Raw genomic sequence first — 27,797 nt, 5'->3', positions numbered from 1 at the left:
ATGGACTAACAACTTGGTAGGGAGAAATTAAAGGGTTGTATGATGGAACCACACATGGCATTACCACGCATGCCAGTACAACGTGGGCTAAACAATGCATAAGTCTTTACAACAAATGTCTACATCACGAAAAAGTTTACCATATACATTTATATATATGTGTGTGTGTGTGTGTGTGTGTGTGTGTGTGTTTATCTCAATATATATCGACTCCAAAGCCCTAAACCCTACCCACCCTAAAAGTACCCTTACCAACCAAATACCTCTACCCACCCTAAACCCTGAAAATACCCTTGCCACCCTAGTACCCCTGCCCACCCTTAACCCTAAAATACCCTTGTCATGCAAATACTCCACCCACCATAAACCCTAAAAATACCCTTGACATCCAAATACCCCTACCCACCCTAAACCCTAAAAATACCTTTGACACTCATATTCCCTTACCAACCCTAAAAATACCCATTGCCACCCAAATACCCCTACCCACCCTAAATCCTAAAAATGCCCTTGGCACCAATATACTCTTACCCACCATAAACCCTAAAAATATTGTTAAAGGTATAAGCATGGCAAAAGATTGTGTGGTCTAATCTCCCTCTCCTATCCAAAATCCTGTAAACATGTGTTCTCCTCCAACTCAACGAACACATTGACAGCATCAACCTTCTAGATACTCACCAATCAGGCTTCAGAAAAGGTTGCAGCACAGAGCCAGCGATCCTGAACATCATAGATGATATCTACAATTCACTCGATGCAGACCGTGGCTGCCTACTCATACTCCTTGACCTATCGGCAGCCTTCGATACAGTTGATCATAATCTGCTCATAAATGCACTCCGAGAGAGAATTTGTGCAGATGACATGGTCTTACAATGGTTTACCTCCTTCCTTCAGAACCGCTCACAAAGAATAAAAATTGACAACTTCACGTCTGATCTACTACCCATAACCAGGGGAGTCCCACAGGATCAGTTCTCTCCCCATCACTATTTAACATATACATGGAGCCCCTCACCTCCATACTCAAAAAAGCCAACATCCCCTTCCACCTCTATGCAGACGATACCCACATCTACCTAGAAACTTCCTCAATTGGAGACATTCAGAAACTAAATAACACTCTGCAAGAAGTCCAACACTGGCTATCCCACAACCACCTAAAGCTCAAACAAGACAAAACGGAAATCCTCTTCATATCCAACAAGGAGCAGAGCCCTCTAATCACAGAATGGCTAAAATACATTCACACTCTTAATTGCAATCTTACCCTGGCAGACTCTGTAAAATCCCTGGGAATCACTCTCGACCCAAGCCTAAACATGGACAAACACATCAAGAACTCAGCAAAAAGAGCATTTTTGAACCTAAAATTACTCAACAAAATTAAACCCTTTATCCCCCCCCCAATGACCTTAAATTGGCCACACAATCCTTGGTTCTGTCCAGATTGGACTACGGGAACGCAACACTCACGGCAAAATCTCATTTAACTCCCCTTCGAACAACTCTAAATGCAGCTGCCAGGATTGTCACTGGAGTAAAGAAATACGACCACATTTCTCCCTCTCTAAGAGAACTAAAATAGCTCCCAATCGAATTGCGTGCCAACTTCAGAACTGCTTGTCTCACACATAAAGCTCTTCACACTGGTAAACCGGCCTACCTGGCTTCCAAACTCAAAAGCGCAAGACAAACGAGGGCCCTCAGGAGCACCAACACTCTTTTTCACATTCCAACAAAAACTCGCAAATAAAACACCCAATCCCGCTCCTTCTCGGGAAAATTTGGAACTCCATCCCTGTCCACAATAGGACTAATCCCTCCTTCGTAAACTTTAAAAGCCTGCTCAAAGACCTTGTCCTCACCTGTCCTCTTCTGGATGGAGAGATGCCTCACAATGTGTCAAAGCTACACCACCAAAGAAATCCTGCTCAGCGCAGAACATAGACACTTCAATAAGAAAGCTTTACATCGCCTGCTTTTTGACTCGCTCCCAAGACCGCCTGAAAAAGATTTGACACAAGTCAATGCTGTTTATTGTAATACTGTATAACTGATTGCATCACGATATATGTTGTAAAGCGCTCTGATACCTTCAGGTCTGGCTAGCGCTATATAAAACTCTTAAATGTTAAGGATGTGTGGTAAAGGTATGGCATGGTAACAGCAGCATTATAAAGGCTGTTTTCCAAATGATACTGGTATTACACTTAAACATAATGTGGTACCAGGAAATGTTGGCTGCATGCACTGGGGTCTCTAGAGAATTTTTGATGGCTTTTTTTCCCAGAATAACATTACTTTTATTAGTGGTAGCCCCTGATTTTATTGTAAACATTCACGTAAATAAAGTGTTAACACTGCAGTGATTTAAGCGCAATTCTCCTTTGCCATGCTGCTGCATTTATTTCTGTTTTCATTATTGCCTTCTAACAAATACACACTTAAATCATGCTACTATCACTGCGATTTGCCAGTGCAATGTGACGTACGTGCACGAATGCCTTAAGCAACCACAGTGAAATTAACACCACTCTGACTTAAAAGTAATGTTACTTGACGGCAAAAGCGAAAAGTGAAACAAATGCGTCAACAAGGTAGACAACGCCGCAAATGAGACAACCAGGAAGCGCGCCCATATCAATACAATGTAAACACTCTATTTATGTAATGTTTACAATAAAACTGGATCCAGGCATAGATTCCATTTCTGGAAAGTATTAAAACTAAAAACTGGTGGAATCTAGCTGGTATCCAGATAGCTCTTGCATGCTGTAGTATAACCTGGATCCATTGATCCCATGCTGCCACTTATTCTCACTGGGGGGCTGAGATGCTGGAACCTGGCAACATCAGCATCTCCTCTTCATTCCCTGGGGAGATGTCATAGACAAAATCCTGTTTAACTCTTCCCATTCTTTCTTCAAGGTAGTCAATATTGGGTGCATCCAGTAACAATCCATATGTTCTTCTTATTTGATAGAGATGAGCCGTTCTCCTGACATCCCACTCCTGATTACTCCAGAGACAGAAATATGGCAGATCGATACAACTTCTGAGGTGGAATGTGGACAGTTTGTAGACAGGAATAAAATGCCCGACTTCAGTACAGACCAGGGACAGCATGGAAACGAACTGCCCCATAACCTCAAAGAGCTGAAGAAAATGGCCAGGGATGGAAATTTCGCTCATAGCCACAACGTGAGAGCTCGTGCCTACAGTCAGATAATCCAGGCAATCACCTGCCGACTTGTCACCCCAGATGCCTCTGTCTATCAGGACATATCGGAAAAATTGTTCAGCAAGAGGAGCGCAAATGCTCACCCATTGCCAGACTTCATGGATGACATCTTGATGCCCACATACTGTCTTAATGCGGAAGGTGTGACTGCCCTCCGAAAGATCCTTATCTGCATGGGCAACCAATTCCCTGACATCACGTATAGTCCAACCCTGCCAGTGGTAGTGGCTTTGCTGCTCCACTACAGCTCAGGTGAACCAGAGTGCTTTGAGCAGGCCTGTCGTCTGATTTCATGCATGGACACTCAAAAATGTTACATTGACCAAAGCCTCCTGGCCTATGAGGCCTCCTGCATGACTTTTGGTGACTTAGCCAAGAAGCATTGCCAGGCCGGCCACAGGCTAATTGCTACCACATCCGAAAACTTCTTTGAAGTCTATTCTGAATGGGTAATGTGGATCTTTGGGGACCTTCCATTTGAGTATGCAATCAGGGTGTTTGATTGTTACCTACTGGAGGGCTCCAAAGTGCTGTACCGTGTGGCCCTGGCATTGCTAAAGCAATACAGGTATTTCTCCACCGAGAGAGAAGCAGAGATCACCGATGTCAAGCAGGACTTGCAGAACTTTGTCCAGAGCATTGCACAGCACATTCCTGTGGCTAAACTTCTGGAAAAGGCATTCCGCATCCGGCTGTTCTCACACAAGGAAATCTGGCTCCTGCAGTTGGCGAATAGGAAGGCCCTTTCCCAAAGGGGGATTTCAATAACTGAACGCAGGTAAGAAATGTTATGCTACCTGTGTGTCTGTCTGTCACAAGTAGAGGTGAGAAGTCAACAAAGCTGTGTGTTTGCTTTGCATGAAAGGGATATCAATGTCTTTAGAGTGTCAGCCAATCAGTGGATATCTATAGTCTATAGAGCTACATCACTATTTGTATCCAATTGAGGTAAGAATCTATAGCTCTATCAGTTTCTGCCTTATAAATAAAATGAACATATAAATAGACACACACACTGCAAATGAACTGCCTCAAAGAACCAGCGCTCTTAATGATAAAGCATGTATCTTTGATAATCCACAAAAGGCTCTTCCATCCACATCAGTTGCGACTGGTATGGAATGGGGGGGTGGGGCAGGAGTTTGTGAAAAAAAAAAATAACACATCTGCGTGGCAGAGCGTCTCTTGTTCGTTGTCTCTCCTGTGCTTCTAGGCCTGACTTCTGGAAGTAGGAAGCACACAGGCTCCCCTAAGCCAAACACAATACTGCTGTTACCGGCATGACAGCAGGGTCATTATCAATGTTCCCTCGAATTTTTTTTTCCTCTGTGTGCGGCAGTGTAAGGTCTCTGTGCGCTGCAGCCAAGGCTACCTGCACCAGGAACCAGACTGTGCATGTGGGTGCAGGGACAAATATTGGTGCCAAAATCACTCCAAACTTTGGCTTAAAAAGTGAAAAGACTGTGTATTTCCACACATACAGCGCCACATGATGGGTCTGAAGGCAGGTTTGCAACTTAGATACACACACCATGACATGAATTGGTTACACAGGCAAGTGCACTTCAGCTTTAGAAAAGCACAGGACTCCAACTGTGGTACCATTATAAGATTTTACTAAAGATTCTCAACTGGAGCTCTGTTCATAGGGTGGGGAAATGTAGGGAGCCTATACAAGATTGCATACCTGGGGATACATGCAGGGGGGACATGTTATGCCCCCCAGTGTGCATGCACCCCCAGTTCTTGCAGGGCATGGACTTGATAGTCCAAGTCCTGCAGGAATTTGCTTTGGTGTTCCCATTGCAGTGCCTTTTTTATAGGCACCGCCGTGGGACAGCCTGCCAGTGCCAAAAAAAGGCCAAATCTGACAGGCGGTGCTCACACGGGTCTGGTGGTGCGGGAGCAGGGCGGTTCTGCACCACCAGACTCATAATAATGCGCTAAGTCAGCATGGTAATCACAGCATTTGTAGCAACACCTGCAAACCTGCCAACAGCAACAACTAACAGTTGTTCTTGGATAGCAGACGGAGCAGCAGGAACACAGAATGCATTGCAGCAGCTTTGGGATGTACACTTGCGCAGGAGAGGGCAAAAAGACATCACGCAACAAAGTGGGTGCACATAAAAAAGGATGATTGGACGCTGGTTAATGCATCAGGTGCTGAGGAATATTACATACGCATGTTTTGTTTATATTACCCTCATACAATCTACTGAAATTTCTTATAAGTAACAGTCATACCATTGATCATACTCGCATACTTTCTGATTAAAACAGTGGCATATAAGTTAGTTCGCAAAATTATGTATTGATCTTAATATAGTGCGAAGGTTGCTGGAAAGCAAATTCTCTGTTCTCTCAAAGCCAAAACGTTTCCATGTTAAATTTGTCTAAGTAACTCTAAATCCAGCAATACCATGGGTTTATTGTATTTGTCACTCATTGTGGTTTTCACCCATGATGCACGTGGAGGATCTCCAGTACCTTCAATAGCTTTTGCTAATAGGGTACGGCTGTGGGGCAGATTGTGTGAGTATTCATGATAATCGCAGAGCACGCAATCTGCCCTACACAGGGTCACCCTTAGAGCTGGTGGCACCCAGTGCGACAATGTTTGTTGATGCCCCCCAATGACCACCTCCGCCACGGATTCCCTCCTTGCCACCCTTTAACACTGCCCCTCAAGACTCCATTACCACTCTCTTTGGATGCATTTAATTCATTTTATAGCACAACTCATAGTAGTGTAGGGTGTCAGAGTACTTTACATTTCACACACTTTAAACAGAGACAATCAACCATAGGTATGTAAATCAGTGTATAAGAAATGTTGCATAAGACATTTGACAGCAAGGTGTGAGAGTGACATGCCATCCATACTGGTAGGCAGTATCGTTTAAGAGTGCTTGGTCTGGAGAAGCACAAACTTGGAATTTAAAATGTAAAACCATGATTGCGGGTTCTCTTTAATAATAATTGCTTTTCACCCAAATTAACCCTTTTTGCAACATTAGTATAATGAATGGCTGGGGAAAAAATCATAGCGCTCTAATCTATACTTTGCAGTATGCATGAAGTTCTTTGATGACAGTCAATAGTTTATTGTTCTATATTAGGATTTTAACTTATAAACTGCAACTAACAAAAGGACCTCTCTGACAAAAATAGTAACCCGCTTACCTATTTCCATTCTATGCACTTTGTAATCTGCATGCTGCATATTCTTTGCTGCAGGCATATTACGCCTCTGCGCTACCTTAAAACTTTCACTAGAGAAAACTTTCATTTAACGTCACAGCAGGTGCTTTGAAAACAATAATATACCTTCAAACACAGCGTCCCCACTGAAAGTTAGTATCCGGTACAGTGGCAACGGTCACACTGCCCTGGAGCCGGCCCTGGCCCCGCAGCCGGATGAAATGCAGCAAGTCTACCAGGGACATCTTAAGGATTCTGGGGGCCCTGGGCCAAGCCTATTTTGGGGGCCCCTGTTCAAAACAGGTTTGAATTTATGATTTAATTTCAGCTCTTTCATGCCCTCTTAGGACAGGTCACTGACAGTATACAGGCGCAATTGTCCGAATTCTAAATGTGTTTGTTTACATTTAATGTTCAGGGATAGTGATGTGTGTTATCAATATTTTAACACATCAGCAGTTCACTAATATTACTGCAAATAATATATGTGACACACTCAAGTCTCTCATAAGTTTGGTCCTACTGCAATATATAAGAAACTTTTTATGGATGATGCATGAAAAATAAACATTTCTCTGCAGAATGTCTACAATAGACTCACACGTCACCCACTTTAAAAATAAATTAAGGAATAATGGCATTCAAAACAATCTGTTTAGTAATTATTCAAGGTCATCACTGCAAGACTATCAGGAGGCGCCCCAGAAAAGCCGGGGCCCTGGGCCAGACCCCACTTTGGCCATGCGTGAAAACGTCTCTGAAGTCTACCAGCACGACGTGTGCTCTCAGGTGATTCTGAAAGCACATGTCGTGCTGGTAGACTTGCTGCATTTCATTTGTTAATTGGGCCGGGCATATTGTGTGCCACGCTCTATTAACAAAATTGATGCAGCAAGTCTACAAGCACGACGTGAGCTTTCAGAATCACCTGAAAGCACACGTCATGCTGGTAGACTTGATGCCTTTAAGTTGTTGATAGGGCACAGTTGCAGGGCAGATTGTGTGCCTTTGTGAATATTCCAGTTAATTGCAGCGCATTACGGGTGCTGCGATTAACATTATTACTTTCAATAAGGCAAATAATCTGACCCACAGCCACGCCCCTTCAAACAAAAGAAATGCAGCAGGAGCCACCTGCTGACAAAAATCGGGTGGTCTCTACCTTTGCTTACTGCAGAAGGAAGTGATTTTTTTTTCACGCTGCATGCATTTTAAAAGCCACGGCGCGAACGGTCCTAAGCTGCATGTGCGCGCTTCACACATTACACTGCGCACTCCGGGAGACATAGGTGCGTGCACTCACCTTACAGGGAAGAGTGGTCGTAATTGGTCTGAGTAGCCTGGTTAGGCGCTCAGACAGGGAGTGGGAGCCTGTGCATGTTCTCCACCAAGGCTGTGCAATACAGCCAGGTGGAGAACATGCTAAGTGAGCATGACTGTTTGGCTAGCCCAAGACGGCCGGCCAAACAGTCATGCACACTTAAGTGCACATATTTCCTCCCTCCCCCCTGACAGCCCAGCCTTGCCCCGCCCTAACCTGGCTCACACTGAAAAATAAATGATAACATTGTGTTATTATCATTTTATTTTTCCTTTTCTGCACTGCTGAAAAGCAGTGGGGTGACACTCGTCCGCCTTAGCAAGGCATGAAGCTATGACCACTAATAGTAAGGATTGCTACTTTTGACACAGACGATAGCAATTCTTTGATCCTCTTTCCATCAAAAGTAGGTGCTCTCACCCCTAGCTGTACCTGCCCTTAGTGTCCTTACAAGGGAAATATAGGGCTATCTTCTCTTCCAAGGAATGCTCCGGCTAGCCCTTGGGTGCATTTATAGATCAGGGAGAGTAATTTGAATGCAGTTTGTTTCTCCATTGTCATCCAGGGCAGTCATTTAAAGCCTATTGGAATATTATAAAGGAATGACTGGAACAAACTAAGTGCTGGTTCAGAGGCCACTACCTCCAACTGTATTTCAGAAATAATTCAGAATGAATCGTACCAAATGCTGCAGACAACTGTAAAAACAGAAGAGGTGTCCTCCGTTTGTCGAGCCACTAATATATTACAAAACAAGCATGCCAATATGGTCTTTGTTCCATGTTGAGATCAGAAACATGATTGATGGCTTTCTGTACATTTGTTGTACTTTAGATAAGTTCTTGTTGCACCAATACAGCTTTAAAAAAGATTTGTGATATCTTGGGCATGCCTACGATGGGCTGAAAAATGGACGCATTTTCTGGGTCTAAATCATTTTTTTTCTCATAGAAGAGCATAGTACATAATTTTTCTGCGACTTTGGGACCACCTCAATCTTAAGTAACCTGGGGGCATATGTATCAACATCTCCATTTGCGATTCTCAAATAGCGATTTTTAAAGAATCGCTATTTGAGAATTGCAAAACGGGATGTATTTAAAAAATCGCAAAACTTTAGCGATTTCTTAAAATTCCTTAATTGCGATTAGCAAATTGCGAAATCGCAATTAAGGAATACCTTCCCATTCATTTCTATGGGCCAGGAAACCCATAGGAATGAATGGGAACTAATTCTCAAATTGCGATTCGCAATTTGCTAATCGCAGTTTGAGAATAATTTCAAAGGTGCAAGGGTGTCATGATGACACCCTGATGCACCCCTGAAATGAGCATGTGTGTGCATATGGCGCACATACATGCCCCAAGGGCATGTATGTGCGCCACGTGGCACTTTGTAAAATTACAAAAAGTGCATTTTTAACAGAAATCGCAAATTACCACGAACTATAAGTTGGTGGTAATTTGCGATTTCTTAAGGATTAGTCGCAATGCTTTGGTGCGTGGTACATATCATTTAAGAAATCGCAATTTGCGATTTCTTAAATGCTTACGCAAACTTAAGAAATCGCTATATTAGCGATTCCTTAAATTTGCGATGAGGATTTGCCTCATACATCCCGTTTTGCGAATTTTTAATCGCAAACGCTGTTTTTTGGGAATCGTAGCGTTTGCGATTAAAAATTCGGTTTATACATATGCCCCCAAGTGACCTTCTTAGGGATGCATGATGATATAATGTCTGCCTTATGAGAAGCCACCTGAGTAGCAATGCAACTAATTCATAGCATGTGAGACTGACATTCTTCATTAGTAAATGAAAAAGTCTGAATACTGATCAGGCTATTCTCTTCGCTGTCCTCATTTTGTGATCTTAAAACCTTTCACACAGAATAGAAACTCGTAATTCTTCATTTCTGTTTTTACGTTAAGCATAGCGGCAGTGCGCATGCGCTGCACGCTCTGTGAGGCATGGTGTATTGGAGTATGCACTGGAAGCCCCGCCCACTCTCCACTCATATTTGTCATTGGCTTGTGTCATTGTCCTTCGTAAATGCTGGTTTCTGATTCTTAAATAGGCTTGTTAGTCCCTCCTTGGTTCTGCCTTGTCTTCATTTGTTACCTCCCATAACGACTGGACCTTTTACTTTGCTTGTTATATGGTCTGCATTATAAGTCGGTGAGCACTATTTCGTTTAGTGACACTGATGGGATCAATAGCAGCTGTTTTTTTGTATTTGCAATATGCCGCTCTAACTAGCATGCCAAGCGCGGAGCCCGCAATGGGGACACAGTGCTTTGCTTAATTTTTTTTTACTTTGATACTCAGCGCGGCGCCCGCTTCAGGGACACCATGCTAGGTTTCATTTTTTTTTTTTTACTTTGATGTTGAGTGCGGCACTCGCTTCAGGGACACCGCGCTCGGTTTCATTAAGTTTTTTAGACTTTAATAATGAACGCGGCTCCCGCTTTAGGGACACTGCGCTTAGTTTAAAAAAAAAATTAAACTTTGAGCACGGCGCACGCTTCAGGGATATCGCGCCCTGTTTAATAAAAAAAAAAAAAACTTTAATACTGAGCCCAGCGCTGCTTCATGGACACCGCGCTCTACAATACAATAGGTATTGCTTTGCAAATGTTTAAACTATTGGGATTGTAAATGACAATGCCTCTTGACATTATAAAAGGCATTACGGTTTACGATGCCAATAGCTCAAAAATTCGCAATTGCGAGACCTATTTCATTGTAAATGCTTGTTTTTCTGTGAGTCTTGGACAAGTAAAAAAACGAATGGTCTGAAACCTTTCTGCTGATTCTTACATGTAAAAAACTGTTTTGAATTCGACTAAAAGCTACGTCGATAGAACTGACTGTGCAAAGTACTCTTAGCTCATGGATAGCTTTTATATTTGACTTTCTCCATTTGGATTGGAGTACCTACATCCTCTTTTAAGGTCTGTCAATATGGAATTGAACTGGGGTTAGGAGGTTTAAATGAGTTGTATTTCCTGGCCCACGTCTGTTAAACAGGCTGCTCCCAATATGTTATGGAAGTCTTCAGACAGAGGTAATGTTCTGCAGAACTATATATCTGTACGTACCTTTGTGTGTTGTGCTAAATGTAATAGTAAAACAGTGCCTTTCAACTCCAAGTTTCTGCTTTGACTTGTGTGCCAACCTGTAACTAGATTACAAGCTGTAAGCCTGACACCTTATTCCTTGAAAGCCCACAAATTCATCTGCAAAGTGCCTCAAGGTTCACCACACAGCCCCATCCTCTTCAACGCACACATGATCCCTCTTGACAACGTCATCCGCCCACAGACATCAGCATCCTCTCCAATGTGGACAACAAAAAACTCACACTCCCTCTCGAAAAGCCCCCAGCACCAGAAATAGGTTTACAGCTTGCATGTTAGAAGTCGCTAATGAGATGAAAGACAACTGTCTCAAACTCAACACCCACAGGATAGAAGTAGAGCTCTTTGGCAAGAACACCTCCCCATTGGACTTCAACTGGTGGCGGGCCAAACTCATAGCCACACACAGAACCCACGCCAGGAACCTCAGAATAGTCATCAACAGCAAATTGGACACTACCGCACAAGTCAACCCTGTCACTGCATCATTCTTCCACAGCCTGAAGATGTTGAGGAAGATCTTCAAATAGCTCCCACGCAACACTAGGAAAACTGTCACTCAAGCTCTAGTCACCAACAATTTGGACTAAGGGAATATCCTCTATGCCGGGATCACCAAACAACACTAGACAACTACAAACAATCCATAACTCAGCAGGCATACTCATCCTCAATCTCCCAAACAGAACTCACACCACACCACATATCAGGGAACAACACTGGCTCCTGATACACAAACACACTCAATTCAAACTCTTCACATACACACTCAAGGCACTACACAAATCTGGTCCCATCTACCTAAACAGTCATATATCTTTCCACCAACCACCCAGACACCTCCGCTCTGCGAGACTCCTACTTACACACATCGCACACATCCCATGCATACACGGAACCAGATCAGGAGGATGGGTGTTATCTTACATCGCTTATAAAGTGTGGAATGTCCTCTCACTCAACATCAGATCGCCACCCCATTTTCGAACTCTGCAAGAAGTTGATGACCTGGCTTTTCAGTAACCCAACCTACCATATGCACGCCTAGGCACACACACCTGTTCAATGTCAGGATACCCTTGCAGGTGATAGTATGCTACACAAGTACACATCACATAACCTCAATACCATCAAGTGACTTGAGGTATTTTACATGTATGTTAGGCTGATTTTGGCACACATCTACCATTTTAATATGCACGCTTGTTGTTTATGGTTGCAGCTTATCAGACTCAGCAGTGACATGAGGCCCAGAGACAGACCAGACTATTTTTGCTGGAAGCACACAGTGCGTGCGCTGTGGCATTGTGTTGTGTACAGCTCCCACAGGCCAAACTTTTTTGGCAATCAACAACATATATAATTGCTCATTTGCTTTGTGGGCTGATTCTAATGTGAAAGACACTGAAACAAGCAGTGGTTGAAGGATGATGAACCAAAGTGAAGAAAAGGTTCAGGGGGTGACTTGCAACCTTTTTCTGTGTATTGTGATGACATGCGTTCTGCAAGGCAGCAAGCTGGCGCTATCTAGACCTTGAAAGTAGGCTATTTTTTTTTTTTTTGAAACCTTTATTACAAATTTCAATAGATATACAGGTACGGGCCTACAACCTCCGGGCCGGCCGCTAGTAAACAATAAGGTCATAAACATATAGGTATAAACACAAGCAGCAAGCAGTGTAGGTCCCAAGGATCCGAAATATCATTTGCGGCTATAGGCCTTGACATCCCAAATGACGGTTTCATTTTAAATGAAAAAAAAAACAAACCCACAAGGCGGCAAAAGTCCAGGTGACATTATGCGCTCCCCTCGGGAGGGGCCTACCAAACTACAATGGAAGGAGGGGGGGGAAGGGCAGGGGGCAGAGACAAAGGTATCCCGATAACACAGAATCATGGAGATGCGCAGACTAGGGAGACAGGGCCTCAGCAGAGTCACGCGTTAGGGGCGGGGCGCAAATCCCGCCACGATAGGAGTTCCAGGGGCCCCACACCTTTACCCATTTCCCAGGCTTGCCTCTCGCCACATACACAGTCTTTTCTCGGAACATACACCAATCCATATTTTCCTTCCACACCGAAATCGTGGATGACCTCTGGGAGCCCCACAATTGTGCTATGTCACGCTTGGCCACCATATATCCCAATGTCACCCACCTCGTTTGCGCCACCGTGTAATCAGTCGGCTCCCAAACATTCAACAAACACCTCCTCGCCTCGGGGAACAACGCAACATGCGTGACCGCCTGCAATACTGCATGCACGCCACGCCAGAACCGAGTCACCTCCGGACATTCCCACAAAACATGGAGGAAGGTCCCAATCATACCACACCCACGCTTACACATCCCATCCACCGCATATCCCATACGCATCAGGCCAGGACCCGTAACATACACCCTGTGGAGTATCTTGAGCTGGACGAACCGAAGGCGGGCCGGTATGGCCACCTCTTTTGGGGAGGCCACCGCAGACGCCCAATCCTCGTCATCCAGCTCCAATCCATCAGCGACCCATGCCTCACGAAGGGCGGCCAGCAGCCCCGAGCGATCATTGACGAGCTTTTTATAGATTAATGAAATAGTGCTATCCGGCACATACCCATCTAGTACTCTATCTTCCAATGGGGAGCACTCCGGGATGGACGCGACCTCCGGGAATACGGAGAGCAACGCATGACGAACCTGCGCATACCGAAAGTACTCCCTGTCATGCAATTGGTACTCCGCTTTCAGCACATCGAACGTTTTAAATCCCCCCTTCGTCCAGAGATCCCCTACCCTGCTAATGCCGATCGTGTCCCACTTCTCAAAGCCTTTCGTCGTCCACAAACAACCCAATCGCTCGGAAGCATACAATGGCGTCGCCCGGGTCAACCGATCCTTCCACCCCATCGCCGAGTTTGCCGCGTGCCACACACGTACCGCGACCTGTGTCGGACCCGTCAACCGCGCGTCGAGCGATCTGGAGTAGAGCGCCCTATTGTAGTCGCCACCCAGCAACAACAATTTGTCCATCTCAAAAGCCGGATTAAGGGCAGGCCCATAAAGCCCGTGATTTATCGCTGCCAGCTGGGAAGCCCAATAATAACGTTTGATATCGGGGAGGGCGACCCCCCCGTCGTACCACGGGAGCGTCAGCTTCGCGAGGGCGATCCGCGGCCTCCCATCCCAGAACAGTTGGCGCTGCAGACCCTCCACCTCCCTAAAATAGCTAGCCGGCACGACATCCATTGTGTTTTGTAAGGCGTATAAAAACCGCGGCAATGACATCATCTTAAACAGCGCCGCCCGGCCAAGCGGCGAGAGCGGCAAGCGCCGCCAACGCGCCACATCCGCCTTCAAACGTTGGAGAGGGGGGGGGTAAATTCTGTGTGTATCGGGCCGCTGAGTCCAGGGTAATAAAAATTCCCAGATACTTGAATCCCTGGTGAGCGACCTGGACAGGGCAACCCCGCGGGAGGATAGGAGCCTCTCCAAAAAGAACATAAACACAGGACTTAGCCCAGTTGATGACTAGGCCGGAGTTACGGCCAAAGGAGGACAATACATCCACCAACACAATCAACGATTCACGCGGGGAAGCGAGATACAAAAGAATATCGTCCGCATAGAGAGAGACTCGGTCCTCATACTCTGGGGTCCATCGGAGACCACGAATCGAAGGGTGCCACCGCAGCCACTCCGCCAGGGGCTCCAAAGCGAGCGCAAAGAGGAGAGGCGACAGCGGACAACCCTGACGCGTGCCCCTGCCCAACTCGAAGGGAGCCGACACTCTACCATTCACCACCACCTGCGCCAGCGGTCTAGATTACAGCAATTTCACCCAACCGATGAATCCCGGGCCAAACCCAAACTTCTCCAGCGTCGCCCAAATATATGGCCACTCAAGCGTATCAAACGCCATAGTGGCGTCCAGGGACGCCAAAATGGCCGGCTCACGTATAAACGGAACCCTCGCGAGCACCCCATGCAGACGCCGTAGGTTAAGCGCGGTGTTGCGATGAGGAATAAAACCGGACTGATCCTGATGGATCAGATCGCACACCACGCCAACCAGTCGATTAGCCAGCACCTTAGCAAGGATTTTCGGTTCCTCATTCAAAAGCGAAATGGGCCTGTAGGACGTGACTCGATCCCGCGGCCTCCCCTCCTTATGAATAACCACGATGGTGGCGAGACGCTGGTCCAGCGGGAGAGAACCCGCCGCCCGAGCCGCGAGAAACATATCACGAAGATGAGGCGCTAAGGTATCCGGCCGCAACTTGTACAATTCAATGGGAAGGCCAATAGGACCCATGGCCTTGCCAGAAGCGACTGAGCGTATGGCCAGGGCGATCTCCTCAGACGTCGGAGTCGCGTCCATCAACAATTTATCCTCCTCTGAAAGGGAAGGCAACCCAATATCTTTAAGCAGGACGCGGGAATCCTCTTCTGGGCGAGAAGAGACCGGGGAGTACACCCCGCGGAAATACTCTGCAAAGCAATCAACAATTTCCTCGGGATCAGTAACACACACACCATCCACTCTCTCAACCAGCGGCACAACTCGACTCGCTCTCTCCTTTTTATCCAGTCACGCAATCAGTTTTCCAGCCTTATCCCCCATATCATACAGTCGCCCCTGTTGCTCCCTACTCATGCCCTTGGCCGCTTCAGTGACCAGGGCCTTGTAGTCTGCTTGTTTGAGTCTGAGAGCATGCAATTTGTCCTCCGTGACACCACGATCCAGGTCACCCTCCAACTCAGTAATTTCAGACTCAATACGAGTCACCTCCTCCCGCTCGCGCCTCTTGGAATGGGAAATGAGGGACAGGGCTTCCCCCCGGAGTACCGTCTTGAACGCCTCCCAAAGAGAAACAGCAGACGAGACCGATCCCACATTATCTTCAAAATATTGCTCAAGGGATTTAATCAAATCTGCACGAATTGTGGGATTACGCAGGTACCAGGAGTTGATCGGGACCACCCTCCCCTCCACCCCCAGGACAATATCGAAGTGTAACAGAAGCGGGGAGTGGTCTGAAATACCCCGGGCAAGATGTCGCACCTCCCCGATCCTCCCCGCCTGGGCCGCTGGCATAAGAACATAATCAAGTCGTGAAAGACTACCATGGGCCCCGGAGTGGAACGTGTACTGTGTCTGTGCAGGGTGTTTTAGCCGCCAACAATCCACCAATCCCAGGGTGTCCAAGAGTCCAGACAACCAAGTTTGGGCCCGGGGGAGGTCCCTGGGGGGTATCGATCCTCGGCTCCGGAAACCACAGCATTAAAGTCCCCTCCAACCACTAGAATCCCCTCTGGTAGCCCAAGAAGAAGGCGCCCCAAGTCGGCAAAAGTAGTAGTCTGCAAACCCGGCGGGACATAAATAGAAACCAAAACAATCACTTTACCCTCCCATCTGCCCACCAGTGCAGTGTAGCGCCCCCTGTCATCATGGATCACCTCGTCAACCTCCAGCGGGAGCGAGGTTTTAACCATTATGCCCACACCCCTCGAACCAGAGGTGAAGCCCGAATGAGCCAGAAGGCGATAGCCCCGCCTATTCATAGCACGGAAGGAATTACCAATGAGGTGTGTTTCCTGCAGAAACACAATATCGGGTGAGATCCGTTTTAAAAACTGCAGGACCACCCCCCGTTTTATCCTGTCCCCCAGTCCGTTAACATTCCAGGAAAGAAGTCTCAGTCCCCTACCCCCCATCACAACCAGCTCCAATCACCACCCTCCCAGAGAGCACTTTAAGTATGAAACAACAATAATCCTGCCTTGTGGTACGAACAAACAATACCCAACCCCAACCCAACATTCCAAACAAAACTCCCCCCACCCTGCACCCCTGCATGAGCCCAAACAGCCCCCCCAACTTGCAGTGTGCCTGTTCGCCCTTGCATGAACTAAACTACAAAAAGACCCCCTGGAGGAGGAAAGAGAACCCCCTCAAGACACACCACAACCTCCAAGCGAAAAAGGACAAAACACGACAGTCAAGGAACCCTGAGCCCAACAAAGAAGTGACATCATCAGAAAGTAGCCCCAGTGTCAATACATTAGGCCCGGTCTGGTGGGCACTCCCCACTCGCGGCCCCCAGTCCCTCTCGATCATGTCCCCTAGTGTCCAACCAATCCCCCGCCGCCTCCGGACGGTCAAAGAAATGAGAACGACCCTCGGATTCCACCCGCAGCCTGGCCGGGAAAAGCATGGCGTACTTCAAGTTCATGTCTCGGAGCCGCCGTTTGACGCCCATGAAACCCAGCCTCTGCTTCTGGACCGCTTGCGTGAAGTCAGGATAGAAGTTCACCTCAACGTTCTCTAGCTTAAGCGGCCCCTGCACTCTAGAGGCTTGTAAAATCGCATCCCTATCCCGAAAATTGAAGATACGTGCAATAAGAGGCCGCGGAGGAGCTCCAACCTTCGGCTTGCCACCAGGAACTCTATGGGCCCTCTCCACAGCGAAGAATTTGCTCAATCCCCGAGGCATCAGACGATTGGAAATCAAGTCCTCCACAAAGAGATCCGCAGCCGAATCCTCCAATCCCTCAGGCACTCCGATAATGCGGACGTTGTTCCTCCGGGCCCTACTCTCGGAATCCTCCAGTCGCCGATCCGTGAGAGCACTGGCCTGCCGGAGCCGACGTACCTCTGTTTGGAGGGCAGCCACCACAGTCGTGAGGCCCGACGCGGTGAGGGCCAAAGAGTCAACCCTATCATTTGTCTTGGAAAGATCAGCCCTAACAAGGTTGACATCGATGAGAACCGCGTCAAGTTTGTGCGCCAGGGTGTCAAACTGTTGACCCACCGAGGTCTTCATCTCCGCTATGGCGCCCATGATATCCTGCAAGGTCAGGTCCGTTGGCAAATCCGGGGCATCCGCGGGCCGCTCCGGAGACTTATGCGACCCGCCGGGAGAACCTTTCGGCAGGGTGTAGCGATCCATAACGTTGGCCTGGGTAGAGGCACCACGTCGGGCCGATTTGGCCTTCAGCCTCTCTCCATCCTGCTTTGTCGCCATCGCCCTGTAATCCGTGCACCCACGAGTCCAGCGACGGGGGGCGAACAATCGAGGCCGAAGACCCCAGAGGTCGCCTCAGGAAGGCGGAACGGGTCCCCGCAGAGTAGGCAGGGTCCCCCAGTGAGCCAACCACCACACTCCGCGAAAGAGCCGAGATCCCACTTGTGATGATGGCGAGAGGGCTAGAAAGCGAAAGTGAAAGTGAGGGGTGCGCGCCCCGCCAGGCTCGTCCCGCCGTTGTTATTCACTTCACCACTGGATCGCCCCTCAACTCAAGTCCGGGGTCAGAGGAGAAGCAGGCCGCAAACTTCAAGCGAAGCCCATCATGGCACCCGGGGTCCGATTCGAAAACAGAAAAAGGGCACCACCTCGGCTCAGGTTCACAAACAAAGTCCCCTCAACCAAATCAGGATGAGGACAGGATAGATGTAGGAGGTCGTGGAGGTCCTCGGGAGCCTCGCACCTACGCGGCCATCTTGGTTGCGCGCTAGGCTCCTTCCCCGAAAGTAGGCTATTTGAGCAAGTTATGAAGCAAGTCCAAAATACCAGGAAGCAAGCACCAGTCTTATCTGGTAACCAGAAGTATGCAATTTTCAGGTTGGATGGAGGCTTGGTTGACGTATTGAAATTCCTAACAAGGTTCTTACTGCTTAGTTAATTTTTTCAACCAACTTTATTTGCATTTTGTTAGTTTCGTACATTGCAATTCACATTTAATATATTCTGCTATGGGTTGCGGATCGTGGGTGCAGGTGGTATTCTTTTTACTAGGAGACAGAAACAAGATCGAGTGAGGAACTGAGTTATGCTAATAACATATGTGAAGCGATTAACATTATGGTCCTTAACTGGTACCAATCAGGAACTACTCTGTTACTTTGAAAATAAACAGTTTGAATGCTGAACTTGGAGGGAGTGGGGAGGGGGCGATAGGGTAAATGGACAACGCTAAGCAGAAAGAGCTACAAATATAGTAAGAGTGTGAGGAGAACAGGGCGACGTGGGGAAATGGGTCACCGCTGGAGAGAGCATGCGGATGGGTGCATTGATCTTATGTGGTGCATAGCGCGTTCTTCTTGGGGAAGAGCTCTCGGATAAAGTTGTTTCCAGGTTCTTCTGAAGTGGGTGTCAATCCTCTGCTAAGGGGTGCTTGCAGAGTTCCCTGGCCTCTTCGCTGTGCAGCGCACTGCTCTTGGTGCCAGCCCACCTGAGAACGGCCTGGGTCCATGAAGTCTGGGAAGGTGGAACTTTGGACTTCATGTGGGGGTGCCCTTTGCTATGAGTAGGGTCAGGATAGCCAGTCACTTGCTACATCCTTAATGTGATAACCTTTAAGGCCTAAAGCCTGGGTGGTCCTGTCGAACCATCTCTTTGTTGTGTACACCATGGACAGATAATGCTTGACCAGGTGAAGTATTTTTTCGTGAAGAAAGGAAAGTGAAGTGTTATGGTTCGAGACACAAAGAAACATGGTTTCCCTTCGAGGCAGCTTCTGTTTTGTGGCGCTGAAGACATGCTGTATAAGTGAACTGGTTGCCGGAAACCCACACCTTAAGAAACATTCTTCATGCACCCTCTGAGGGGTCATGTTAAAAGTCATGTTAAAAGTTTGTCTTTCTCGAGCAAGTAGTCTTATTGCATCATGTGATGGGAAAATGTACAAACTTTGCTTGATCCCAGTTCAAACTTGCATTCCAGTCCGAAGTGCAAATGCCTGCCGATGAACAGAAAACAAACCCTTGGAACGCTCACATTGTAATCGGACATAGTCTAGTCTCCACTGGGCAACTAAAATACTAGGGCCCTTGGTGTCATGCTTCATCATAGGGGTCTTCGCACTCCTCTACGGAGCGCGGCGTGCTACTAACCAATGAATACGCAGGAGCACTTGATGTAAGCACTATGTGTAGTGTGTGAGTGGTAGGGTCTACAGTGATTGGTGAGTAAATATTATGATGACGCATGACACCAAGGTCCCTTTTGGTGTGTGAGGGGTATTTTAAAAACACAATGTGCCTCCTACAATTGTAGGATACACATCGCCCGCAAGACCATACATCTTTTTACACCTTTGAATTGTTGTGGGTGGATTCCATTTGTTTAGTAATTATAGCCAGGGGAGATTGAATCCACTCCCTGTGTCCCTCTGGACACTTCCTATCTCCACTCCCTCCTTTGATATTTACAAGTAAAATACTAAGCACGAATGTTCTAATGAAATTATGTCATTCCAGATATGGGGTAGAGCCCTTGAAACCTTTGACAGACCGTAAAGCTAGTAGGACACTTCAATGCTTATATCAACAAGTTCAGCACAGGTATGTTCATAGAAAGACCGACCTACAGAGGAAACTAGGAGATTTCCCTGATAATCTGGGCCATTTGTGGCGCATAGGCCACAACTGGCCTGTTTTGGTTTGGTCATTCTACAGGCTACACCCATGACATCTCCAGTCACCTGGAGTGGCTGAGACAACTAGGCTCCATTGGACCTGTGCACAACTGACGGCGGTGTTAAAAACTGTGCAGTTCTATTCCCGAGGCTCTTTGTGCAGTCTACCTACTCGGGAGATGACCAGAAGACCAAGGTGAGACTTTGAGTTTGGGGCAACCTGGGTGTGATAAATAACCAACCCACACGAGGTGAGAGTGAACTCTGGTTTTAATTTGACCCATACAGCAAAGTTTGTCCTCCCTGCCTCACTGGTCCCTCTTTTTAATCGTTCACTCTTCAATATCTGAGATCCATTCCCAGCACAAGACATGATGTATTAGACAGTACTCAAGGCGAGCAATCCACGCTCTGGCTCCTGGCCACCATTAATGGTCAGCAAGTCACTTCTTCAATATCAGGGGTAAAGCACGGAGAAAAGGGCCAGTGACCCACTATATGCCAGGTCAAGCAATCTGTACAGCAAGGCCTCTGCCAAGTTCACAACACCAGTTTGCTCTTGAAGTCAGCCCTCTCGCCCATGTACACCTGGAGCACCTGAACTAGTGTTCACATCTCCACCTGAGATCACTGGGGCTTAGGTGGACCCAAGCTAGTTATTTTTGTTTTGTCTAACCTTTAAGCTGGTTCCCTCCCACCACCAGGGGTCCAGCAAGTACTATGCCAGCTGAAACATTCTGTAGCTGCCAACTTCCCAAGACTCGTCCTTTGCTCCAAGCTCCCAGGATACCAGTTGAACTATTCCACCACCTGTCTACCAGCATCCCCACTGTGGTGGCCCTGCCAGCTATGTATTTCTACTGCCATGTGATTGTTTGCCACCTCAAGGGATGCAACAAAACGTGTAGCCCAAAGGAAAGTTGTAACTACTGATAAAGGGGAGATCACCTCACTTCCTGAGAAGAGAGAGTTGAGCAGTGGGAATCTGTCCACTGTAGAAGTGATTCAACTAGTGTTAAACTTCAATTGAACCCCTTTGTTTCTTGTCCGCTGGGAGTAAACCTGCCAGGGGCACAATATAGTGGAAGAGGGAAGTTAAATATGGCCGAGGCAGCTGGAAAGCAAATATTCCCATCAGAGGCAGAGCCACCTTGCTATTGTTTGTGTTTGGAGGATATGAGAAACTGAAGAAGAAAATATTGACTCCAAAGGAGGTGAGAGAGAAGAGCACCCAGTACTAAGCCTTGGGGGAAAGCAACAGGTAGGGGGTTTGGCTTTAAGAGTGATGAACACCAAGATAATGAAAGAGCATTAGTTAGGGTTAAACAACAAACATTTGAGAGTTTTATTTTTGATTGTAAAGGAGAGCAAGTGTGTGGTAGCGTGGAAACAGTCGATTTGAAACACTCTGTAAAATTCCAGGAATAGTATAAAAGAAAGGGTTAGTGGGTGTGCTTTGCTCTACCTGAATCACAGCCACCAGACAGACTTCAGAAGCCATCAATTCAGCACCCAGTGATCTTGGGCAAGGGATGGGGATGTGGATCATTCCTGACAACAATTTACATCCTCTGTCCAGCATGTGTGGCTGAGAGACATGATCTCTACTACTTCACAGCAGGTCTAAAGGAAGAGGCAGCACAGTAACCATTGTGCACCTGGACATATTGGAGAAGCTTCAGGGCCTCAGGGAGGCACTGGTTGTCTTTGCAGCAGTAAGGGAACCTGCCGTCCTCCCGAATTGTAGTGTAGTCGAGTAATCTCACTAATTCAGATAAAGGTCTGAGATCAACTGATATCAGAGTAACTTAATTATTTTTACCTGAAAAGGAAATGAGAATTTGGTGCTAAGCCTGATTGAATCCCTTGTTGAATGACGCTCACGATAACCTGTAGGAACACCTGGTGGTGATGAGCCCTCCTTCAGCTGAACTCAGTACCCATTGCTTGCAGCCTCCATACTTTCTTAGTAATTGAGTGTTATTCCTAATGACTGTCGTCTCAGACATACTTTACTTTCCACCCATCTATACTTGGAGAGCCAATCAACCTCAGTCTGTCTAGGGTGGCTGAGAAGAATGGGCCATCAAGCTCTGAACAGTGCCAGATGTGGAAGGACTCCATCCCACTCACTAGGGGTTGACCCATCTGTTTGGGGATGGTCGTCCCTCTAGAGACATTGGATAACTATTGCTTATAAACTGTGATGTTAGAGGGCTACTGTACTCCATCTTGCTCTCATAAAGTTTGAAAGCCTTACTCCCTTTAAGTAGAAACAAGTAGTACAAGTCAACATGTAGTATTTTGGTCCAAATGCAATTAATCAAACTCAAACACATTCAACTAATAAAAAACTGTGTTGCTGTTCATGCTTTTTGCTCCCATTAAACTTACAGGAACCCTACCAGCAGTCTTACAGTAGATAGACTGTGTGCTTGCCAGCTTTACTAAAACTCCACATCCTTTCACCCTTACTCATTTTAACTAATTCCACCTGGGGTTGTGTGTTTGTAGCTCTGTCGGTTTTGTTCTGCTTGCCATGAAACGCAGTCCCTAGTGCCCGTGCCTACTGTCATCACCAATCACCCAGGGTCGCATGCTGTATACGGGCACCGGGTTTGCAGGCCAGCTTAGTGGTAGTGTGTTCCTGGAGTGCTACTGAACAAACAACTGTCTTTTCACTGGTGACCAGCATTGCGTATGGTTGTGTATTTTACTTAACATGTTTATTCCAGGTCCAGGGGAAAAAAACTTTTGTCTTTGGTATTAGGCTGATCTCACTTCTGCATCTATCTCTGAACCCTCAGGGGAGATCCACTCATGTATAAACACCCACACACCACTGTGTAGAGATCTCAGTCCATACTGACCCTTTCCATCCAGGCTGAACTCTGCTCACTTACCCTCCTTTATGGGGCCAGTCACTCCTAGAGAGGACACAAGCAGGAGGCTGCTGTACATTGCCCAAGGTTCAGAGATGACTACCACCTTCCACCCAGTTTCTAAACCTATAATTTCCAGTGATCTCGTCTTCTCCCTCCTCTCACGCAGGCAACCAGCTCACCTGTCAGTGGATATGTTGAGCTTCAGCTCCTCAATCGTCACAGCACAGGAGATGCGCATCATCTGGTCCTGGATACCTGACCGGTTCGCGCTGTTGCTACCTGTCCTGCTGTACTCCACCGCCGACCACGGCTATAGCCTGCAGAGGTAAAGGTCCAGCAAGTGACTGCTCGAATAAGGGAATGGGGAAAATAATTCAACCCTGCGTGAGCTGCGCCTGAAAGCTCCAGGCACTTATCGTGTTAGGGCAGTGGTTGAAAGTAGCTTGACATTACCTTTGGGGGGAACACTCAGATAGATGGATTGATAGTTGGGCAAAGTAACCTTGGCATTTGTAAATTATGGGGCACATACTTGGATATTATTTACAGTGATCCTTTAGTAGATAAGGTGACTAACACCCCATGTAACCTTTATGATAATGATTGACATCGCTTGTGAAAGTTTGTCAGGACACCCCATTTTCTTCTCACTTTCTTTCATTAGAAAAAAGTAAATTTCATTGTGTACTGTTGATCAATTTAAACTGATACCCATCTGCCTTAATTAATATATCCTACAGCCACTATCATATTTGGAGCCAGGTTCTTAAGGCCCGCTGCCTCTACCTTGCCCAGTGTGCCAACTGTTTTTTGGTGATTGCTGGTCCTCCAAACCTCAGAAGTAAATCTGTTTTACCACCACACTTTGTCCCCCATCATTTAGGCCAGATGTATGAGACAAGCGGACGCAAAAGTGGTCGGAAATTGTGTACTGACATTTTGTAACCAGTCTTTAATTTTGCAATGTGATCTGTGTACTAATGGGCTGCATCTCAAAATGTCCAGTTATAGTAGGTCGCAGAACAATTTGCCCAATGAATATTAATTAGGCAAGTCACTACTTGTGACCTGCTGTGATGGGCTACAAACAAATGGATGGTGTCCTGCAAGGAACAGCAGACCACCATCCACGTGTTTGTCTTTCTAAACAGGAAAAGATTTCTTAAAAGCAGCCAATGTTCATTGAAGGAACAGGTGCTGCCTTACAAGAAACTCCCAAAAAACGCGCCTTTACATCACTGCCTGCTCCACGCGAGGTCACACAGCCACAATTTCCAAAGGGGAAGCTGTTCAAATGACACCGCTTTTTCTTTGCGTATTTGCTACCTCCTCTTTTGTGGAGTCGCTAACTTATCATTGTTTTGTCACTCACAAAATGGGTTTATCAACCAATTCTGAATCACAATCAGGAAGGGGCATCATGTCCTCATTGTGGTTCAGACTCGTATGTATTAATAGTTTGTAGTGACAAATTATTAATGCACACAAGTCTAGACCACAATTAGGAAGAGATGTCCCATCCTAATTGTGATTCAGAATTGGTTGGTAGACTCAGTTTGTGAGTCTGAAATGCTCTTCCGACTCACAAAATAGGTTTAGTGCAAACACATTTTGCTCTCAGAAAGCCTCTGACTTAGTGAATAGCATGGTTTTTGACTGCAACATGGCTTTGTATTTCTGCCCCTTTATTCTTACTCCTGTTCCACACCATGAGCCTCAAACTCTGCAAAACGTATTGCCACCCCTCCTTCATAGTCTTAGATTTGTTAGATTTTCCAGCTGTGATCGACTCAATCACAAGTCCACAAATTGCAAACAAGCAGGCTTTGTGGCCACAAAAGTGTATTTTGCTAACTACAAAAGTCCAATTATTTGTCAGAAAAGTGTTTCTGACTCGCCAAAGGGGTTTTGCAGCCCATTACAAATCGCAAATAGGAGGGGGCATGAAAAGGGTGTCCCCCTCCTATTTGGGAGTCCCTGTTGATTGTATCAACGCTTTGCAAACGCCATTGTGGAAAACCAGTGAAAAACTACACACTGCTCTAAGACGGTGTTAACTGATTCAGAAAAGGGAAGCTGTACCCAGGAGACAACCTCTAACTGGATATATATATATTTTTGTTTGAATCAGCACTAGTCTGTGTAATGGACATGGACTGCTTAAAAAACAGGTTTCCCATTTGGGAAAGCAAAATAATGGGTTGTGGTCTGCAGTCGCTTGCAAGGCACCATTTCTCCATTTTCAGGAGTTCACAACTTATGACCTGCCCAATTGATATTCATTGGGCAGGTTGTTTTGCGACCCCCTCTGAATGGGCATTTCGCAATGTAATCTATTGATTTATAGGTTACATTGAAAAGTGCTTACCCCTTTGTAAAATAATTGGAGAACAAATTGTATAATCTAGTTTGGCAGTTGGGCTTTGTACATTGGATCCTAAATTCTTTACACTGTGCTGGAAAATGGAACTTAAAAGTGTTCATTACCGTTGTGCTTCATGTGCTCATGTGTACTGTACCTGGAAAGCAGTTCTCTGTTAAAAAGGCTTAAGAACATGCTTGGCATGGAATAACTGGAGATGCCATTCTGGGGCAATTCGACTGCTTTAGAAGGCAGTGCCTCTAAAATTCTGGTATGTCTGAGGCAGAGCAACTCACATGTTGAGAAATATCTACATTTTCCCAGTAGACCAACAAATCTTTGCATCTAAGTTGCATACATTTAAAAAACTATGATTTTGCAAGAACTCTTGGGGCACTATCCACAAAGGTAAATTTACATGTGTAGATTTAATCAAGTTTACATCTAATCCTGCTTTAAGACTTTTTCACTATTGACTATTTCTGGGTGCAAGTTTACACCTAAGTGTAAACTTGCATGTCTTCATCCCATTATTTCAGGTGGTGGTGACATATATATATATATATATATATATATATATATATATATATATATATATATATATATATATATATTTCCACAAACGTCCCCCACGAGATCAGGACAGAGATCTCGTAGTTAATATCAATCTCGAAAGTAAATAATGACGCGGCACGTAACATCTTTTTGCCGAGAGGAGTGCCGCGTCATTATTTACTTTCGAGATTGATATATATATATTATCTACTGGCGGTCGCCAGTAGATAGTTATAGTTAGGACCCTGTTTCCATAGGAAATCCGCAACATTCTATTTGGAATAACTTTGGCACCGGTCGACGAATCCTCGCGAAATTTTCAAAACTAATGGGGCGCTATGCTCCGCTCCTACCCTGAAAGTCTCGGGGTGATTCGTCAAGCGGGGGCTGAGAAAAAAGGGGGGTCCCAAAACGCGTTTTCCCCATGCATTTTTCCATAGGACCTTTAGACACAGCTACAGCCCGAACGGCTGAACAGAATTACTTGTAATTTGGCAGAGAGGTAGTCCGCAGGTCAAGGAAGTGCCTTTTGTAGGTCTGGTGTAAATCTGTTCAGTAGTTTCTGAGAAAATAGCATTTAAATCAATATATATATCTGTAAGCGCGCTCCGTGCGCTTACGGTAAGCTTACCGTACGCGTACGGTGACGTGCGCGAGCGCGATTCTGATTGGTTGTTAGATCAAAGTAAACATTCGAATCGGTCGAAACCAGGAAGTATCGGCCGCCATTTTCTGTCTCTCGCACTGAAAAACAAAGGTTGATAACATGAAAAGGGGGCAACGAAGAGAGTTGCAGACCCCCTAGCGTTCGTCAGGGGGTTCACAAAGGACCAAAAAGTATGAAAAATAAATTTAATAATTTAAAAAAACAAATCGCGGAGTGGGCGTACGGTAAGCTTACCGTACGCGTACGGTAAAAAAAAATAAAAAATTAATAATCACATTTAATATATAAATCTAAGGACCCCCAAGGGAGAAAAAAACAATTGATAATTTGTAAAAAATGGCGTGGCGTGCACGGTACAAAATGCGCAAGGTGGGCGCTCGGTGCGCAAAGTGCACCGAGTGCCCACAGCGCGCGCACGGTGCAAAAATTAACAATAAATAGATAACTTAGCATTTAAAAAACCGTACAAATTCACTGAAAAAACCATAGGTTTCACACACGTTATAGTTAGGAATTAGCATTTAAAAAACCTTGCAAATTCACTTAAAAAACCATAGGTTTCACACAAGTTATAGTTACCTGATCTAACTATAACGTGGAATTTCATTGGTTTTTTACGAGTGAAATGTACAGCTAACTATAACTTGTGTGAAACCTATGGTTTTTTAAGTGAATATATATATATATATATATATATATATATATATATATATATACCAGTATAAAGAAACGAAAAACGCACTCTCAAAGGTCAGTCTTTTTAATCACAAATCGCTACGCGTTTCGACACAACTTGTGTCGAAACGCGTAGCGATTTGTGATTAAAAAGACTGACCTTTGAGAGTGCGTTTTTCGTTTCTTTATACTGGTAATTGGATTATCCGGTGGTGGGTTCGCCGGACAGCGCACCACCTGACGAGGGCTTGGATCCCGGAAGGACCCGACTGTTATTGATATATATATATATATATATATATATATATATATATAAATGCAAAGCACGCAGAGTAA

The 27,797-nt window shown here is 45.9% G+C and overlaps 1 protein-coding gene across 1 annotated transcript in view; it reads left to right on the top strand.

The window, feature by feature from the left end:
* Positions 1-27,797, top strand: part of LOC146809958 (TBC1 domain family member 24-like) — a 78,537-nt gene that overhangs the window by 6,523 nt on the left and 44,217 nt on the right. The window contains exons 2-3 of the mRNA XM_085616821.1: positions 2,990-4,025; positions 23,369-23,527. Coding sequence (XP_085472947.1) covers positions 2,990-4,025; positions 23,369-23,527 — 1,195 coding nt within the window. The remainder of the gene's footprint in view (positions 1-2,989; positions 4,026-23,368; positions 23,528-27,797) is intronic.

Source organism: Triturus cristatus, chromosome 7, assembly GCF_964204655.1.
Source record: "Triturus cristatus chromosome 7, aTriCri1.1, whole genome shotgun sequence".
NCBI lineage: Eukaryota > Metazoa > Chordata > Amphibia > Caudata > Salamandridae > Triturus > Triturus cristatus.
This window is presented reverse-complemented; position numbering and strand designations above follow the sequence as displayed.